The sequence below is a fragment of the Apteryx mantelli genome, chromosome 17 (assembly GCF_036417845.1).
Source record: "Apteryx mantelli isolate bAptMan1 chromosome 17, bAptMan1.hap1, whole genome shotgun sequence".
In the NCBI taxonomy this organism is placed as follows: domain Eukaryota; kingdom Metazoa; phylum Chordata; class Aves; order Apterygiformes; family Apterygidae; genus Apteryx; species Apteryx mantelli.
The window spans coordinates 18852231-18864855 of NC_089994.1; the positions used below are offsets into that span (position 1 = coordinate 18852231).

A 12625-nucleotide genomic window follows, 5' to 3' on the forward strand; every position below is an offset into this window, starting at 1 on the left:
ATGGCCATCTCCTCGCGCCTGGCGCTCTGGGAGCAGAAGGGAAGTGTCTGTCGGTGCCACCATGGGGCCAGGCTTGTGCTGCCCGCCGGCTCGGCATCGCCTGCCTGCCCCATGCACCCCTGCCGCTGCCGCTGCTTGCCAGCCGCCTGGCTCTGGGGCACAGCGGGGCCCTTCTGGTCCTGTTTTTGGCTTTTGAGCAATTTCTCCGCTCTTCGCGGCATGCAAAGGGTCGGTCCCTGCTGCTGGGGTCGGTCCCTGTATGGTGGCACGTCGGGAAGGCAAACGGCCTGGAAAGCACCTTGCAGGGCAATTTGGGTGGATCAAGCTCCACGGCCCGGAGGAAGGAGGGAAGAGGGGCTGTGAGCACCCTGCGTCTTTTCTGGGACACGGCCCAGGGCCTGCGCCTCCCCAGCCCTTGGCAGCGCCCGCACACGGCTCGGAGCAAAGGCACGAGCAGCTCCCCAACCGGCTGCAGCGGCCGGTTCCTCCTGCTCCCTGGGGCGGCCGGGCCCACGCTGCGGCCCCACGGGACGCTGCTGGGTGTGGGGAGGCCCCTGAGCGTGATGTCCCTCCGGCAAGCTGCAGGGAGCCGGCGGCACCGCGGCACCCTGCGGGAGCTTTCAGGAGCCGTCCATGCTCCTCCGTGGGGCGGTTTTTCTTAATGCTTTTCCTTCTGCTCGTGGAGGCATCCTCGTACCAGCCTGGTCACTGCGATAGCCAGCACTGGAGCAGCCCGATGCTTGCTAGCGAGCTGCTGGGAGCGCGGCCGGGGCTCTTCCCACCTGCAGCACCCACCTGCGCTGCCCTTGCTCCCGCTGCGCCGGCGCAGGGCTGGCGGTGCTCGGCACTGGCTCCAGCGCGCTGCAGCTTCAACGCCGAGGACGGCGAAGCCTCTACGCGTGCTGGCCTTGCCGTCCCACCTGGCGCGTGGCAGAGCTCGGGCCTCGGCAGGGGCGCGGGGGCTCAGCCCTGGGGCGCATGCTGCCGGCAGCTCCGCGGGGCTCATTCCGCGGGGGTCTGCCTGGGCCGCGGCAGCATCCCCCGTCCTGCCCCTGTAACGCGACCTCTGCTCCTGCAAACAGATCCGGGAAGAGGACCGGAGCCCGCCCCCGTCCTCCCCCCCGCTGCTTTTCTCTGTCATTCCCGGAGGGTTCATCAAGCAGCTCGTCCGGGAGACCGAGAAGGAATCCAAGGAGGCAAAACTGAAAAAGAAAACTAAGGAGCCTGTGAAAGAGGACGTAAGTAGCAAACGAACCATGCCTGAGCTCTGCGCTACTGTACGTGGCGTTCGTGCGCCTGGGGCCGTCTGGACGGCGCGGGCGGCTGCAGCTCCAGCTCGAGGCGTCACTGCCTGGGCGCTGGCGAAGCCCCTGCTTTCGCGTGGGATGTCCCCGGTGTCCCCTGCTCCTTGCACCAGGGCCGTGCCTGTGCCCTGACCGTGCTAACCCGAACGCCCCACGGGTGCGACGGGCCGGCAGCAGGGCAGGGAGGCCAGAGCAGCGCTTTGCACCGGCTGGGTTAGAGCTAGAGGAGCGTGTCTGCAGCACGTTGCACGCTGCAACAAACTCCAGGCCCCTCCGCCGACCCGGTGAGCTGCCAGGCTTAAACGCTTGGGAGCTCCTGACTTCGTTAGCAGTTTGCCATTCTTGATTTGCTTAATTGCAAGGCCAGTAATTAAGCAGAGTGAAATGTTCCCCGGTTTGCTTTATTGGACAAGCGAGGTGAGTGCGTGGGGCTTCCCCGGTCACAGCACCGGGGCAGCGAACGCGGCGGGAGGGCGATGCGCACGGCGTCCCCACGGCCGGGTCCGGGTCCCTGGGCGGCCTCCCCCGGTCCGCGGTGCCGCAGCCTGCCGCGCGCTCCTCCGCCGGGCTGAGGTCCCTCCGCTGTGCTCGGCAGCCTCCGGGGCCGGACGGCACGGCCGGCGACGGGGCCGCCCCGCGTGCCGAGAGCAGCGCGCGGAGCGCGGGGCAGCTCCTGCAGAACGGCCCCAGCGGAGAGAAGCAGGGAGGTGACACCGCAACCCAGGTCCTGCCGCCGGCCAAGCGGGCCGCCCCGAGGACTGTCCCCAGCAAAGCCGCGACCCCCGAGCCAGCAGAGACCCCCCGGCCAGAGGCGCCCGAGGCGGCGGAGCCCCTCTGCGCCCGGAGGAGCCCCGAGGGTCCCCGTGCGGGGGGCAGCCCCCCGGCGCCCAGCCAGGCGCCTCCGCGCTCCAGCCGGGGCCCGGCGAGGGTGGGAGACGCGCCCAAGAGAAAAGGCCCCGAAAGCGCCAAGAAGGAGAAGGCGGCACCCAGGAGCCGCGAGGAGCCCCCGGAGAAGGGCAAGAGGGAGCCGGGGCCAGCCAAGAAGGAACCAAAGAAGATGAAGAAAGAAGTGGGAGGAGGCAAGAAAGAGCCAGGGGACGTCAAAGAGCCCGGAAAAGTGAAGAACGAGGCACAGGGCTCCAAGGGGGAGCCCGGAGGGATCCAGGAGAAGCCGGGAGCTGTGGCAAAGGAGGCGGGGAAGGTTAAGGAAGAGCCTGGAGAAAGGCAAGAGGAGCCTGGAGAAAGCACAGACCAGGAGCAGGTAAGGGTGACCGCAGAAGCGCCCTGCTGCTCTCTCGCGTGGGCATTGATGTATTTTTTCCAGTGTCGTGCAGCATTTCGCACCTGCACGGCCTCACCCGGCGTTTCTGGGCTGGTTTTGCGGCCAGGGCAGGCTCAGAGGGGCAGAGCAAGGGGCATTCGGGTGGCTGGAGACGTTTCTGTAGCCAGGTGTTTTTCCAGACCGTGGCATCGGGCTCTGCCCGGCTCCGCTCTGCTCTCTCCGCAGGCTCCGAGGGATGCGTGGTACGAAGCCGAGAAAGTCTGGCTCGTCCAGCAGGATGGATTTACGCTCGGTAACTTCCCATCCTCTATCTTTGCTTTCCGGTGCCTGGGATAAGGGGCGTCTTAGTGGGATGTCAGGCTGCTGCAAGGCTGAAACGCTGGGAATTGCTGGGCTTGTATCCGCACGAGCCGGGAGCCTCCCCGCCAGCCCAGGCCAAGCGCGGGAGCGGGGGCCGCGGCGCCTGAACCGGGGCTCACCGGCGCTTCCCCGGCAGCCACGCAGCTGAAGCCGGACGTGGGGACGCCCGAGCTGCCGGCCGGCCAGGTGAGAGTCCGCTTGGAGGCGGACGGCAGCGTCACCGAGGTGGACGAGGACAGCGTGCACCGGGTGAGCGCCCGGCCCCGCTCCGGCCTCCCCTGCCGAGAGCCGCCCGGCCCCGGAGAGGGGAGCGCGGGTCTGGGGGCCTGGGGCAGGTTGTGGAGCGCAGGGCAGCCCCCGAGAAGCCGGGGGTCTGTGGGGCATGGGGCAGCCCCTGAGGAGCCGGGGGGCTGCGGGTGTCCAAGGGGCCGGGGGGGGGGTCTGTGGGGTGCGGGGCAGCCCCCAAGGAGCCAGGGGGCCAGGAGGGGTCTTGGGGCGTGGGATAGCCCCTGAGGAGCCGGGGGGCTGTGGGGGTCTATGGGGCACGGGATAGCCCCCAAGGAGCCAGGGGTCTGTGGGGCACAGTGCAACCCCTGAGGGGCTGGGGGTGTCTGTGGGGTGCGGTGCAGCCCCTAAGGAACTGGGGGTCCATGGGTCTCGGGGCAGCCCTAGAGGAGCTGGGGAGTTGGGGTGGTCCATGGGGCACGGGGCAGCTCTCAAGGGGCCGGGGGCATCTGTGGGGCTCTGGGCAGCCTCTGAGGAGCTGGGGGGCCAGGGGGGTCTGTGGGGTGCAGGGCAGCCCCCAAGGAGCCAGGGGGGTCTGTGCGGTGTGGGGCAGCCCCTAAGCAACCAGGGGTGTCTGTGGGGTGCAGGGCAGCCCCCAAGGAGCCAGGGGGGTCTGTGCGGTGCGGGGCAGCCCCTAAGCAACCAGGGGTGTCTGTGGGGTGCAGGGCAGCCCCCAAGGAGCCAGGGGGGTCTGTGCGGTGCGGGGCAGCCCCTGAGGAGCCGGGGGGCCAGGGAGGTCCATGGGGCAGCCCCCGAGCAGCCAGGCAGCCCCCCGGGGGGGGGTGGGCAGCTCTTGTAAGGCGTCCTCCTGCTCTGCCCCACAGACCAACCCCCCCAGCCTGGACTACGCGGAGGACCTGGCCGCCCTGACCAGCCTCAACGAGTCCAGCGCCATTAACACGCTGCAGCACCGCTACGGCGCCCAGCTGCGCTGCACCTACGCCGGGCCCAGCCTGGTGGCCATCCGGGCCGGCGGCATCGCTCCCGGTGGCCCCTCGGCCAAGGTGAGGGGCGGCATCGGGGCTGCCCGGCGTCCCCCCGGGCGCGAGGCCGAGGGAGCCCGGCCGGGCCTCGCCGCCGTGGGCCTGTGCGTGCGGCCTGTGCCGGGGCCCTGCGGCCATGGCGGGCAGCATGTCGCCGGCCTCCCCCGGCCAGGATGGCCGCGGAGGGCTCCTCGGCGCTGCCGGTGCCGGCAGGTGGCACCCTGCGACTGTCACAGCAGCCGGGGACACCGGCGGCGGGGGACGCCGCTGGCCGGGGGCGCTGGGCGAAGCCGAGCTGCCGTCCCCCTCGGTCCCTGGGGCAGAGCCGCGTTTCGCCCCGCTGAGACGCGTTTTCAGTGTTTCGCCCATAAAAAGCCCTCGCGGGGGTGTTGGGGTGCGCGGGGGGGGGGGGGGGTCTCGGCGTGGTGACCGCCGCCTGCCCGGCGCTCTCCCCGGCTGCAGGCGCTCCAGGGGAAGCGGGACGGCGCGTCGCCCCACGTCTGCGCCGTGGCGCAGCGAGCCTACCGGAGCCTGCTGCTGCGGCGGCAGGACCAGGCCCTGCTGGCCCTGGGCCGCGCCGGCGCCGGCAAGACCTCCTGCTGCCGCAGCGCGCTCGAGTACCTGGCGGCCGCGGCGGGCAGCGTGGACAGCGCCGTCTCAGGTAGGGGCGGCAGGCGCCGGGCCGAGGCGGGAGGGCACGGGAAGGGCCGCGCGATGCCGTTCCCCCTCCGCCTGGCCCTTTCCAGGGCGGATTCGTGGCGCCTTCGGGGCGCGCGCGGTCCTGGCACGGCGGTGCGGACGCGGGGGGCTGCGAGGTGCCCTTCGCCTCCGGCCTGGCCCGGCCTTTTGGGTTAATACTAAAGCCGCCACCAGAAGGGAGTTTTCTGTCCACCTTCGCTTGTCCGAGCGAGTCAACAGCGACATGCGAGCACGCGCTGTTAAGTGAGCAGTAGTTTTGGGGGTCAGGTTTGGATTTCGGAGGTCTGGGCGAGTTTTGGGTATGTGACGCTGTTGCAAAGACCCAGGGGTGGTGGCAGGGGAGCAGGCCGGCTGGCACAGCCCGTCTCCTGGCAGAGCGCTAGCGCTCTCGTGGTGGGGACAAGCGATGGGGCAGCGCGGGGCGCAGCTGCTGCAGCGTGCGACGCTCTCCCGGCGAGCGGCGCGGGGCCACCACTGCCGCAGGGCTGGCGGCACAGGGCCTGTTTGTGCTGGTTTTGCAGTGGAGAAGATCCAGGCCATGTTTACAGTCCTCGGAGCCTTTGGGTCGGTGACCACCAGCCACAGCAGCAGCTCCACGCGCTTCTCCATGGTCCTGTCGCTGGATTTCAGCGCCACCGGCCGAATAACCGCCGCTCACCTCCAGGTATCCCCGCGGTCCCACGCCTGGCGAGACAGGAGGGCTGCAGCCGAAACCTGCTGCGGGTCTTTGCTGACGGGGGCACAAAGATCCCCTGCCCTGCGCCCACAGCGCATGGCAAGCCCAGGCTGCAGAGCTGCACCAGGCGCCGTGGAGGGCAAGAGGAGCAATGATGTCCTCTGCTTCGCAATGAAACGGGCTCTGTGCCTGCCCGGATGCGTGCAGGGAAGCATTGGTTATGACCGAGAACCAGGGTGAACCTCGTAGCAACACTTACAGATTTCCCAGTGGAGAACCCAGATCTCCAGCCATTTTCTGCACTCTTCAGTGGGTGGGCAGAGGAACCCTTTTTGTTCATAGGGGAAAACCTGGCATCCTCATCCCTTTCCCCATCCTTTCTGCTGGAACAAAGTCCCCGAAATTGCAGCTGAGCAGAAGCTCTGTTAGTGGTGTTGCTGGGTCCCCCGGCAGCCAGTCGCCAGCCACCCCTCCGCTGGAAGGGAGTGCAGAACAGCACTAAAATGAAATATTTATGAGGAGATGTATAATTCAGAACTTCATTAGCAGCACCTTGCGTGTTAGCCTTGGAATTAAACAGAAGCCTCCGGGGCTTTTGTCACCATCACCATACCATTACACAAAGACATTTCAATCAAAGACCTGCCCGTGCTACCTGGGCCTGCGTTAGAGGAGGGGGAGGCTTGAGCCAGTGTCTGCTGATAGGGAACCACAAGGATTTCCTATTTCTGCCCGGTATTCACCCCGTACCTCGGCAGGGAGCAGCTGTCTCCAGCTTGGAGGCCTTGCTCAGGAGTGGGAATGTGCCCTGGGAGACTTTGCTGGGTCCCTCTCCTGACCATTGGCAGCTTCCTGGGATGCTCCTGGAGAACAGGATAGCCAGGGAGCTTGCAGCTCAGCAGGAACGCGTTCCGTGGGTGAGGGCCAGGAGTGAACTATCCTGAGGAAGGAGGAGTCTGATTTAGGCTTGCTTCAAGCCCTGGCGCTGGCTTATCCATTGCAAGGACACAGACAGTGTAGTCTCTTTATTATGGCCCTGGTATTGCCCAGCCCTCCTGAGGTGTAGAGAGGCTATGGGATACTGCACACGTGTGGTTGAAATTTTACCCCATGATGCATGCCCAGGGGCAGATTCTGCTCTTGCTTCTGCATCTGCTGTGTGCAGGTCCGACTGCCCTAATGCAGGAGGAACAGTCTCCAGACATGACTCCTCCAAAGTCCGGTCTTAGCCATACAAGTAAAAACCCAGCTCCCTCCTCAACAGCTCCTGCTGGTGTCTCCTTGTTTCTGGGCGCGTGGGTGCCGCTGTCCCTGTTTGTTCCTGGGTGCGTGGCTTTGCGGTGGCCAGCCTGCCACCCTCCCTGCACCGTGGGGCTGGCACTTGCGCTCGCGGGGGCTCGGGGCCACTGCTCATGTCTTTCTCCGCTCCCTCCGCCAGACCATGCTGCTGGAGAGGGTTCGTGTCGCCCAGCAGCCCCAGGGAGAGAGCAACTTCAATGTCTTCCCTCTGATGCTGGCAGGCCTGGACATGGCTCAGAGGTAAGCGTGCAGCCGTCTGGGCTGGGTGCACCTGGCTGGGCGCCGGGACCCTCCAGCGCGACTGCGGGAGATGCTGGGTGCAGGCAGCCATCGAGGAACAGCCGAAGAGCTGCTCACGGCCCTGGGCTCCTCGCTTCACTGCACGGCTCACAGGGTCCCCCACCACCAAGGGCGTTCCCCCGTTATTTATGTTTGAAAATGTGAGGTTTGAATCCTCTGTGATAAGAAAGGAGCACAGAGCAAAATTGGTGCATGGGGCACAGATTACAGGGTGGGGGAGGTACAACTTCACCCATTGCTCCTGTGCTGATAAGGAAGGTGGAAGAAAAAAAAAAATCAGCCTGAAAGGCCTATTGTTCACAAGGACGTTTAAGACAGCAGCCGTGGCCTTGGCGGCTGTGTTTGAAAGAGCCGGGGCGCTCCAGGGCGAGGTGGGACCGGCGGCAGGGATGAGCAGAGGAGGTGGCGATGCTCAATGACGGCCGGACCAGGGTCCTTCCCCGGCTGGGGGAACGGGGTGCCTCCGGAACAGCACCAGTTTTGGGGTGGGCTCCCGGCTCGGCCAGGGAATTTGGGGCTGGGGTGCCCAGACAACAGGAACAGGGCCCTGCACGGCCAGCAGGTTGGGTTTGGGTCTCTTAGTTGGTGGCAAAGGGACAAATTTCAGAGGTTTTTGTTTTAGATCCCCAAAGGATCAGTAATTGCCAAGTTAATCACTTTAGTGACATAGCAGGGATTTTTAGACATTTTTATTTTAGAGATTTTCCAGAAAACAGGGGCATTTTCTGATTATTTTTTTTTCCCTTCACTAAAACTTAAATTGGTCTAATCAGCAAAAATGGGACATAAATATAGTTTAAAAATAGGAACACGGTAAGTGTGTATACATTCACAGAACTCCTCTGGACGCTGTCATTGATGGCGTCTCGTGTTATGTGGTTTCCCCTGGGATCCTGGGGTAATTTGTGCTGCAGCTCTGCCATCGCAATGCCTGCTACAGAAATAGCCTGTCAGCTGCGGGCTCAGCTGGCAGGGACCAGCTCCTCCAGCCTGCGAGCTCCCGGCACGCTGTTCGCAGTACAGCAGTGACGACTGCCCTGAAACCAGCAGGCCGGACTGAGTTGCTGTTTATTCTGGCTGGTCCCTGGACTGCCCCGGGTGAAAGGTGCCGGGCTGTTTCTGGTGCCAGGCTCTGTCCCTCGCTGCTGCGCAGAATCACGGGAGCCCTTTCCAAGAAGGAAATGAATGCTTCCCCCGAAAGCTGCAGTTATGATAAAGAATTTGGTGTTGGACTGATCCCTGCAGTCCTGTAGTAAATTCACAGGGTGGTGAAGTAGCTTGCTACGATGCAGAGAGTGCTGTATTGGGGTAAGACCTGAAGAATAAATCGGCCCTTACCATGGGGCTTTGCCTGACTGTCTCCTTCCCCCTGATCAGTGCCTCGCTCTAAAGGCAAAGGAGTTCTGCAGGCTTTAGGGCCCAGAGAACATGTAAAAAATGTCCCCAAGGACAGGGCAGCTGGAATTTGGGGAGTGCTGTGATGCAGGTGAGGAGGGAAATCCCTTTAGATGATGGTCTGGGAGCTACTGCCAGCGAGGTCTTTTTTCTGAGCATTACCTGACGTCCCCTTTGGCTCAGCAAGCCCTGAGGCCTGAGAGGTCGCTTTTTGAATCATGTGGTGCTTTAGAGAGGTTTTGGGAGCCCATTGGGGAACTTGAAGCAAAGAAAAAAACTAAATTCTTCCAAATGATTGTGGTGCGGGTGCCTCTTCTGGCAAAGAAACTGCTTTATCCAAGCTCCTTCACTGGCACTGAACTCCACATGGTGCTGTGGATTTTGGTATAATTTTCATGCACCAGTCCCTCTTCCCTTTGAAAAGCAATAAGCCCTATCATGTTGCGCTGAAGTATAGCTTCATTTTCATTTTTCATAACTACTTTCAGGACAATGCTGCATTTGCACCAGATGGCTGAGAGCAACTCCTTTGGAATCAAGCCATTTGCAAAGGTAGGGACAGACAAACCAGCTGCATTAACTCCTGCTTTGCCTGTTTGCTTTCCTCCATACTGAGCAGCCTTATTCAGCGTGCACGCTCTGTCTGCACATGCCAGTTGGCAAGGGCCCTGCAGTTTTCCTATGTCTTCCTTCAGCAACATATGAGCTATGGAACAGCATGAAAATAGCTTTTGGCTGAAATATTAGCCCAGCCTTACCAAATCCTTCCTGCAGAGTTTCTCAGAGGCTTAGCTGTGCGAGTCCCAGGTCATAAGCAGAGTGCATGGGACTTGGGTCTTCCTTGTACTGGCTGAAGGTGAAGTGACTGCATATTAAAACTCCGTGAATTTTGAGGATGGATCTGTCCAAAACCTGCTGAATTGCACCTGCAATTTCCCCCTCATTGACCTTGGGATGGGCAGGCAGTTTCCTCTGAAGCCCTGCTGTTGGCTGTGGGATGCTCCATGACGGGGTGAGCGGGGCGTGCGGCAGGCCTGGCTCCCGCGGGAGTGCAGGGCTCTGCACCGTGCATCCCGGCTGCCCGGCCTCACAGCCGGAGCACTGTGCCAGCGCTGCCGAGAGCTGAACAGGCAGCTGAGCTGCTGCTGCCTGGTGTCCGTGTTAGATTAATCCACTTCCCTTCTGGAAGTGAGTTTGTCTTATGGCATTTCAGAACGAGACATGCAGAGCTGCTCACCAGGGGAAATACATTGGTTTCTAATATCACCCGTTAGCTCAGAGACAGAACGTACTGCTCTAAGTGTGAATAATTTCTGATATTTCCCTGCGACAGCGGCTCTTGGAGGGGTGAGCGCCTCCTTCGGAGAGCACAGAATGCTATTTTTAGGGGCTGAAAATACTGCATTTGATTTCCAGCTCCTTATTAGTCTGAGCCGTTTGCAAGGATTAGGCAGATTGCCAATGAGCCAAAGCACTGGAATGAATTGCAGCAATTTGCAGTTACATCATCTATTGATGAATTCAATATTCAATCTTTCTTAGGTAGCTACTGCTCAAGTCCAATGGCCAAACAAATTTAGCTGTTTGAACAGTTGCTCCCGTGCCCATGGCCTGGGTGAGGTTTCCAGCCATTGCTCCCTGCTCCCAGCCGATGCCTGGTGCCACCGGGCTCGCCGTGGGACTGAGCTGCTCCCCCGAGACGCAGGCAGCTGCTCCATGGCAGTGACTGTCCGCCGCGCTGCAAATGCCCCGGGCAGAAGAGAGGGACTGGGTGCTTGGGGAGGTGGCTCTGCCTGGCAGCGGGGGCGAGCGGCGTGGCGGGGCCGGGGCTGCGCGCTGCGGGGGCCCGCGAGCGAGGCAATGCCGTGGGCGTTGTGAGAACGGCCTGCGTGGAGGCAGCCTGGGCTGTCCCGCCGACGCGCGCCTGGGCACCCCCGTGTGCGCCCGGGCGCCCGTGTTTCTCTATTCTGGCTCCAGCAGCCAGGTGGATAGGCAGGAGCTGCAGGGGGCTCCCTGGAGGTGGAGGCAGGGTTTCGCCAGCCCCTGGAGCAATGTTTCCATGGAGCCCATTGGCCTCTGGATGCAACTGGTGTGTTTGCCAGCTTGTGCTCTTGGGACATTTAATCCACAGATTAAGGGCTTCCTAGTGATCAAAGATGCACCTGGGTCTAGCCTGGGCTGTGCATATCCGAGCGGCGTCTTGGCCTGCTGTGCACCTCAGCAGGAAAAGCACCAGGCGGGTTTCCGTGTCTCGGCTGCGCGGGGCTAGCCCTGCCTGGGGAACACCACCCCTCCCCTGCGCGCGCGCGTTTAGCCTCCGCAAGAGGCACAGCTCTGACCACCGCCCGGGGCTGGCGGCCGCCGGGGCGCCAAGCACGCGCTGAAAGCTCAGAGCCGCGGCTGGGCTGGTTTGGGGTTTGATGCTCTCTGCAGCCAGCCATGGTGCAAGAGGGTCGGGAGGAACAGAACAAATGGTTCCAGGGTTAGCGAGAAGGAAATTGCTGTTTTCGCTCCATCAATCCAAGTCTCCTGGAAAGAGGGGAGGGTGGAGATCTTGGGTCTGTTGCCAGCAGCCTGATGGGACCAGCTAATGGGGGTGGGTGACTGGTGACAGTCTCATTTTGCAATGTGCAAAGGGCAGGGAAGAGGCTCCCTCGGTTCCCACCACCATGCAGCATGGGAGGGAGGTGCTTCAGCTCATCTTGCACAGCTCTGGGGGGGTCGTTAACCTTCCTCCCTCTCGCCCCCGAGTACAAGCCTGCCCTTCTAGAGGTGTCGGGGTGCTGGAACCGACCTGAGGGGGTCTGTGCAAGCAGCAGGCATGCTCAGAGCCTCGGGTGGGAGCCGCAGCGGTGACCTCCACGCTGCTGGCTGCCCGACGGCCATGCCGCAGCGTCCTGCGGCCGTCCTGGCGCCTCTGCAGCCGTGGAGGCAGAGCACGGCACCGTGCTTGGCTCTGCGCTTGCAAGGCTGCCTGCAAAAGGGCTGGCGTCCCCTTCTGAAGGGTATGAGCCAGGCACCTCTCGGATCCAGGAAATGCTTCCCCCTTCCTCCCCATTAGGATCCCTGTGCTCGGCTGGATGCATCATCGCTATGGTTACAGCTGGGATTTATTTTATTTAGGCTCTTTATGTAGCACCCCAGGTATGTGCGGTGAGCGTGGGTGTCCTCTGCCAGGCACAAGGCATTGGCGGGCTGGTCAGGTCCAGCAGGAGATGTGATTCTGGGCTGGGCAGACGCAGGGCATTAATCCAGGCTGGCAGGAGAAGCGACCGCAGGATGAGCACAGCCCTGCTCGGCGTGCCTGCTGGTGCCACAGAAGCGTTAATATTGCCTGTGATCTCCCCTAACTGGCAGATGGTCAGAACAAGGTCCCATCCTCAGAAATGGGTGTCCCCGCCATGATTTTTTTTGTCCTTTCCAGTGGTGGCAGGGATGTTCCCTGCACACACACGTGTCCCTTGAAAGCCCGATTCAGACGTTCGGCTTGCAGAGGGCTCCAAGAGCATCCCACGCCAAGCGGTAGCAGATGGCCCATTTGATCCGCCTGGTTGAGAGCCGTGTGTCTTCCTAAGGCAATGTCACTTGGCCTGTGCCAGCGAGGCCACGCGTCCTCTCCCTGCTGCCGAAGGGGTCACCTGGGGACTGCGCCAGGACTCGCTGGGGAAAAAGGAGCACGAGAGGTCAAAAAGCTGCTTTCCTGCCAGAGACGAGCAAGTTCTTGGCACTGGAAGGGCACTGCCACTGCAAGCTCTTATTCCAGGGACGCTCCCCTTTGGGATGAAACCCTGCATGGCCTTTCTGGGCTTAAGGGTGACCCTTGGTAATGCCCATTCACAAGCATTTGAATTAGCCGAGAAGGAAAGCAAAAATGTGCAAAACTGTGTTGTGCTTTGTTTTGTTTTAGTTTGGAGTCTGGTGAAACTTATTGGGGGTTTTTTTGATAAAAAACTGGTTATATCTTGTTTTTCAGACTGAAATTCTAATCAGTGGCTTCCCAGTCTTAGACCTGCTAGTCTGTGGGAGTAACTCCACACCACCT

General features: G+C 62.2%; 1 protein-coding gene across 1 annotated transcript in view; it reads left to right on the plus strand.

Annotated features, from left to right (window-relative positions):
- MYO18B (myosin XVIIIB) overlaps nucleotides 1–12625 on the plus strand; it is a 90623-nt gene continuing 77998 nt past the window's right edge. Inside the window, exons 1-10 of the mRNA XM_067306865.1 lie at nucleotides 1–45; nucleotides 1083–1238; nucleotides 1900–2565; nucleotides 2812–2878; nucleotides 3083–3195; nucleotides 4056–4235; nucleotides 4677–4875; nucleotides 5435–5577; nucleotides 7028–7128; nucleotides 9072–9135. Of these exons, the coding sequence (XP_067162966.1) occupies nucleotides 1–45; nucleotides 1083–1238; nucleotides 1900–2565; nucleotides 2812–2878; nucleotides 3083–3195; nucleotides 4056–4235; nucleotides 4677–4875; nucleotides 5435–5577; nucleotides 7028–7128; nucleotides 9072–9135 (1734 nt within the window). The remainder of the gene's footprint in view (nucleotides 46–1082; nucleotides 1239–1899; nucleotides 2566–2811; nucleotides 2879–3082; nucleotides 3196–4055; nucleotides 4236–4676; nucleotides 4876–5434; nucleotides 5578–7027; nucleotides 7129–9071; nucleotides 9136–12625) is intronic.